This window comes from Delphinapterus leucas, chromosome 10 (assembly GCF_059928025.1).
Source record: "Delphinapterus leucas isolate spDelLeu-1000000601 "Yukka" chromosome 10, BTC_Dleu_Yukka2, whole genome shotgun sequence".
Taxonomy (NCBI): domain Eukaryota; kingdom Metazoa; phylum Chordata; class Mammalia; order Artiodactyla; family Monodontidae; genus Delphinapterus; species Delphinapterus leucas.
The window spans coordinates 53,085,995-53,092,617 of record NC_143138.1 but is presented as its reverse complement, the minus strand read 5'-3'; the positions used below and the strand labels follow the sequence as shown (position 1 = coordinate 53,092,617).

General features: G+C 52.1%; 1 protein-coding gene across 1 annotated transcript in view; it reads right to left on the bottom strand.

Moving 5' to 3' along the window:
- Window positions 1-367: 367 nt before the first annotated feature.
- TRIM71 (tripartite motif containing 71) overlaps window positions 368-6,623 on the bottom strand; it is a 58,064-nt gene continuing 51,808 nt past the window's right edge. Inside the window, exons 3-4 of the mRNA XM_022553800.2 lie at window positions 5,435-5,569; window positions 368-1,849 (exon numbers count right to left, since the gene is read on the bottom strand). Of these exons, the coding sequence (XP_022409508.1) occupies window positions 398-1,849; window positions 5,435-5,569 (1,587 nt within the window). The 3' untranslated portion in view covers window positions 368-397. The remainder of the gene's footprint in view (window positions 1,850-5,434; window positions 5,570-6,623) is intronic.

The following is a 6,623-nucleotide window of genomic DNA, read 5'->3' as shown; positions in this document are numbered from 1 at the left end:
CCCACCGCACACATCCAGCACCCTCCCAGCCACAGAGATGCTAGGCTTGTGCATGTCACGCCCCACGGAGGGGAGAGGAAACGAGAACTCCACTGATCGAGGGTGGGAGGGCAGAGGGCCTGTTGGAGAAGGAAATGTAAAGGTTTCTGAGGTAGATAGAGATCATCACTTCACAGGCTCAATCCCTGCAGAAAAGATACGTACATTCGTCTGTAAAAAAATAAAGATGAGGTAGGACATAAGCAATGTTGTACTTTTCTTGTTGTCTTTAAACAAAATTAAAAAAAAAAAAAAAAAAGAAATTTCCCTGAGACGGTTTCTTCTTTGAATTTCAAAAGGGGGAGAGAGAGAGAGACGTACACACGCGCACCCCAAACACAGAAGCCTAGGAATGTGATTAGAAGATGAGGATTCGATTGTTGCCAAAGTCCACCACGACAATCATCCCATCCGGCGTGACAGCGATGCCGGAGGGCCGGTCCATCTGCCCAAAGCCACTGCCCTGAGCGCCAAACTTGCACAGGAAGCTGCCGTTGGACTCGAACATCTGCACCCGGTGGTTCCTGGAATCGGCCACGATGATGCGCCCCTCCTGGTCCACGGCCACGCCCTGTGGGCGCAGGAATTGCCCATTGGCGGTGCCCTCTGAGCCCAGGAAGCGGGCCGACTGGCAGTCTGGGTGAATGACCAGGAGCCGGTGGTTGTTGAAGTCGGTGACCACCAAGTGGCCCTCGTGGTTGAAAGCCACCCCCCTCGGGGAGTCAAAGTGCTTCCAGAGAGCCCCCTCGAAGCCATACTTATTCAGGAAGACCCCATCGGGCCCGAACAGCTGGATCCGGTGGTTCCGCGTGTCGGAGACCAGGATTTTGCCCTCGGAATTCACCGCCACATCCCAAGGGTAGTTAAATTGCCCGTTTTTGGTGCCCTTCTCACCGAACTTGAGAAGGAACTGGCCCTCAAAGGTGAAGATCTGGATGCGATGATTGTCCTTGTCGGCCACCACGATCCTGCGGGAGGTGTCACAGGCTACGCCAGCAGGCCGGTCAAACTGCCCGGGCCGGGAGCCCAGAGTGCCGAACTTGTGGTGGAAGGCGCCGCAGGGCTTGAACACCTGGATGCGATTGTTGCTGCGGTCAGCGACCACGATGTAGCCCTCCTTGTCCACGCTCACGCCCCAGGGCCGGCACAGCTTGCCATCACTGTCGCCCTCACTGCCGAAGCTCAGGCCCGGGAGCCCGATGCCCACGTAGCTGCGGCCAGACTTGACCACCACCTTGAAGGGGCTGTTCTCGATGTGCTGGTTGCACAGGGTGACCGATACCAGGTGCTCGCCCTCCAGCTGCGGCCGGTAGCTCACGACGTATGTCCCGTTCTGCTGGTCGCTCACCTCCGCACCAAACAGGTTGCCGTCAGGGCCCAGGACCACGGCTGACATGAGGTCGCCTCCTGAGAGGCGGGGCTCCCCGTCATGGTCGTAGCCGATGACAGTGAAGGAGGCCACCTTGCCCTGGAGGGCCCGCTTGAGGCCGTCGCCCGTGGCCTTGGTGAGTGGCGCGAAGGCCCCGCTGCTGACAAAGCCGAAGGACTTGATGGCGAGGTAGAGGGCCTGGTCAGGGGGTGTGAACATGACCCGGTCGTCCTCCTGGGGCTGCAGGAGGCTGCGCACGGTCTTGAGCTCCTGCACCTGCGCCAGCATGCGGTCTCGGGCCAGCAGGATGTCCAGCGCCCGCCCCTCCTCCAGGACCTGCTGCACGGCACTGATGGTGCTCTCCAGCTTGTTGAGGTTTTGCCGCAGCTTCTCCACCTGCAGGTACAGGGACTTGGCTTTCACCTGGCGGATTTTCTCTACCTGGAGGGAAAGGTGAGAGCCGGGAGAGAGGACACAGAGGCTTAGAACCAAGACAGAAAACAACACATCGGCTGACATACTCATACTGAGGGAAACCTCACACCGAGGGAGGGTCTGCAGAAACGTCTGGTCTGCATTCCCCCAAAGTGGCAAAATCCAAAGACAGAGGAGGCTGGGGAACTGTCCCTGATCACAGGAGATGACTACAGAGACCTGACAACTAAACTAAACGCCAACAACTGATCCTGGATTGGGAGGACACTGCCATTAAACACACTATTGGTGGGATGTCCCTGATAGTCCAGTGGTTAGGACTCTGTACTTCCACTGCAGGGGGTGTGGGTTCGATCCCTGGTCAGGGAACTAAGATCTTACAAGCCGTGCATGGCCAAAAAACACTCAGAGCAAACCAAACCAAAGCAAAGCAAACCAACCAACCAACCAAACAAAAACACCAACCCACTATTGGTGAAATGTGACTACAGACTCAGGATTAGGTACTGGTGTTGTATCAAGATTCGACTTCCTGGTTTTGATTAACTGTGATTAAGAGAATATCCTTGCTCAGAGGAAATAAGCTGAAACATTTAGGTGTAAAGGGGCAGTGTCTCCAACACTCCAACTTACTGTCAAATCACACACACACACTCACCTATTGAGAGAGAATGATGAAAATGGGACAAGATGTAAATAATCAGTGAATCTGGGTAAAGGATACAAGGGGCTCTTTTATTATTCCTGCAAATTTTCTCTCAGTTAGAAATTAAATAGAAGTTAGAAACAGCCGTGTAACAAAGAAACGTTTACTGAGCACCTACACTGTGCCAGGTGCTGGAGATACATGTGGCCCATAGAAAACATGGGCCCCGCCCCACTGAGCTTAGAGTTTAAAGCAACAGATACTAAGCAAGCAAAGAAATACTGCAAGACAATTTCAGACAGTGCTGGGGTTAGAGGGTAGAAAAAGAGTGTGACAGACAGTGACGAGGGAGGCCTGATTTAGACAGAGGGTTGTCAGGGACAGGTGGCCTTGAACGTGGAGAGAAAAGTGGCAGAAAGGGGACCAGAGGCAGGATAGACCAACGGACTGTAGTACAAGGCTGGTCATGCACTCCCAACAGACTGAATCGAAAATGCTCCTATGTACAGAGGGCCTGAAGTCTCCTGAAGGATATTTCTCTCTCAGCCTCTCTCTCAGCATAAACACACACACACACACACACACACACACACACACACACACACACGTAATCAGAGACAGAAAGCCTGTGTGTGGAGAGAATAAAATGAAGGATTTGGTGAGGATCACAAACCTGGCTCTTTCCTTGTCCCATTTTCTCTCTTCACAGGGGTTAGAAATCTTCATCAGGGAGCCTGAGAGGTCCCACACCCCAAATTTGGAGATACCAACTTTTTAGCAACTGTTGGCCTGTATTATTTCGAAAGGGGCCTCTAAATCTAAAACACCGTGATATGTAAACACGGGTTCTGACCTGCTTCTGACTCAGATCACACTATTAGGGAACGTGGGATTTTTGTCTGCCTGATCAGTCAGTTCTCCATTCTTCTGCAGGAAATAACTCAGTCCTCTAAGTTTAAGTGGTTTCCTCTGAAAAGAACAGATCAGTCGCCCAGCCAGTACGTGCTGTTTTGCAGAGAGGACCATGATTTCTGAGTGCTTGACCGATCTGAAAGCCACAGAAAGTCTACTTCAGAATAAGGGCCCACTGTTGGAAGGGCTGGATTTTAATCCGATTTTCCCGTGGGGGGTGGATAACATGATTTTGGACCCGATTCATGTGTATTCATCTGTCCACTCTGGAAGGACGTGTGTGTGTGCAGAGAAGCCCGTGTGGGGACAGATCAAAGAGAAGCTCTGTCGTTTGGTTTTGCACTGGGCCAAACCTCTCGGCCTCGATTCTGATCCCTCAACCGGATGGTTGCAGCTACCCGCCAAGAGGCAGCCATGTCCACTGGAAATGCACAAGCCACAAGAAAGGACATGCATCCAGATACCTATAACTGGGTCACCCAGCACTCAAGTTATCTCCAATAACCAGGATGCAAGAAAAAAAAACACCACCACTGTGTAACAAGGAGGTGCCCAGACAGAGCCAGGCAAGAGAGAGCAGAAAAATCAGTGATTAGTGAAGAAGGGGGACTCCCACAGGATCTGGGGCGTGGTACCCCGGCAAAAAGAGCAAGCACAAATGGGACTGAGGCGTGTCCAGAATGAGCAGGCTGTTTTTGGATTTATCGGAGAATGAGTTTTTAGGCAAGTAAAAACGAAATTGATAACATGAATAAGAGACTGACTGTCCTTTCCAACTTGCTTCTCCTACGGTAAAAAAAAAACGTGCTCTCTATTCCTCCTGAAAGAGAACTGCCTTGAGAGAGGTCCTCAGCCCCACCGGAGGGAGGGTAACTAAGGTGAGATCTGCAGAAACCCCTGCACACAAAGGCCTTTTCATCAGCAGATCCAGCAGAGCAAGTTTGTGGCAGAGTTCACCACAGAGCTCTCAGGTTGCAAGGAGGGGGCCCCTTTCAGTTATAATTAACATTCGTGGGTGGCATGGGACTGGCAGACCTTGGGGACATCGGAGGGTCTGAAAACTGTGTCAGGCCCACAAAGGTGCCTGAACAAATCATGTGAATTAAATCTTGGACTGTTTCCATCCAAGGAGTCTTCTCTTCTGTCAAAAGGCAGTAGAGAGTCAGAAGAAGCAGAAAGCAGCTAGATACAGAGCTAACTCAAAGGAAGAGGCAATGCAAAAGCCCACACCGCATTCCCAAATGCCAATACAATTTACTCTTTTAGGGGACAGGAAATTGGCGAGGATCACTTTCAGAAATCGACATGCGGTCCCCACCATCATATAGTTTGCAGTGAGCCAAACAAGCACCACGCACTCAAACACACCCGTTCACATCAGCTCTGTATAGTCTTGCTTCTGGGTTCAGAGAAGGTGATCCCAGTTGAACTGGCATGAGGTACTGGCCCCTCTTAGGCACGCTGCCCTCTTCTACCTGAGTGAGAGCGCAAGATCAGAGAAGAAAATGCTGTGGGGGACGTGGGTGGGGCGAGTCATCCCTCCAGCTGATTTTATCTAAACAGCACACCAGCGCGCTCAGTGCTCTTTCCGGCTCCAACAGGAAGAAAGGGCACTCGCTCACTGCCCCCACAAGTGGAAAACTGGTTTTCCACAAGGGGTCAGGAAGTCCAACCAGCCGGGACACCAAAACTAAGGACGTGTGTTAGCAGCCTGCTTTCCTAACAGCAGTCTCCATTGTACTCCCTTCTTTCTGCTTCCACCTAAGTGCCTGCAATAGAAAACTTGAGACTCTGTCCAGTGTCGGGGACCTGACCGCTTCTGAAAAGGCTTCTTGTCGTCTTACTACTCGGAGGGGGACCCCTGCATCTTTCTGCAGACAAACTTAGGAGAAAACTACCAAGTGTTCTAAACTCAGAGCCGGGATCCAGGGTGTGACATCAGCATGCTGTCACCCTGCTGTGGTTCAGAGGCCGTGCCGGCCACCGAGGAGCCCAAGGGTGGGGTGGGCGTGCAACCCACCCCCCCACGTTACCTTCCACAGCAGCTCACACTCCCGCTCCTCCAGGGCCTTCTTGTGTCTCGCAGTCACGGCTTTGACCTCCGACTGTACCACTTTTGCCTTCATCTCCACCTGCTCTGCCACCGTCTGGGCCTGCTCGATGCTCAGCTGGAAAACCAAAAACAATCTCAGAGCAAGAGAAGTACCTTCCCTCCTCACACGCAACACTTAAGGCTGCTTTCTTCAGCCCCGAAAAACTAACGCCTTAGGCCCCCAACGCAGACCTCGAGGTCCACGTCCTTGGAAAGAAAGCAGGCACTGGGGGAGAGAAGGGCATCTGTTTGACATGTAACTGAAGGAGCTGCTTGGCAAGGGCTGCATTTCTTTGTATAAGAAATGGCACCTACAAAGTGAATGTCAGGACTATTAAGAGATAGTCTGACACAGTGAAACCAGTGTAGCTGGGTCACAGCCCAAAACAGACTGGGGATCAGATGTGAAATGTTCTACTGCAGATGCACGAGCAACTTTCCACAGACTTTCCGGCCAGGCTCCCCACCTGGGGGAAATCTCGCAGGCTGGGCACATCCCTCGGGAGAAGGTGTGCAACAGGCTGCAGCCCAGCTCAGAACCAACACCAAGTGCAAACTGGGAAACAGTGTCTGATGCACCTGAGAAGCCATGCCTATGGCCAGAGACCACCTCTGCACCCCCAGGCCCCAACCCTGTACCATCAGCCCCCGTAAATCAGCCCATTTAATCAGACGTATGATTGTTCATAAAAAATTAATCCAGACAGAGGCCTGGTGTTTTCATGAATATTACATGATGTGCCTTGAAAAGCCACAAGGATTGGAGACACTGAGGTATTAAATCAGGGAGTTCAAACTGACTGCTAATGCTGCAACAGGCTTCAGAGCAGGTGTCCCAGATCAGGAGGGACCCAGGGAAGCCTCAAGGGTTTAGAACCTGCCTGGGTTCAGGAATCAGCTACAGGTGACCAGTCTTCTGTGTGCCCCGCAGAGAATGGTTTCTGGGACACGAAACACATCTAAAGCGGGCACAGTCCTGGACAAGCCAGGCCGGATGGTCATCCTAGGGCTCAGGAAACCCAGGTTCAAATCCTAGTTCCACCTCCTACCAGTTCAGACAAGCTCCTGCCCTTCTCCAACTTCGGAGTGAAAGTGAGAAAAATGCAGGACAATATATGGGAAGAGCCGAG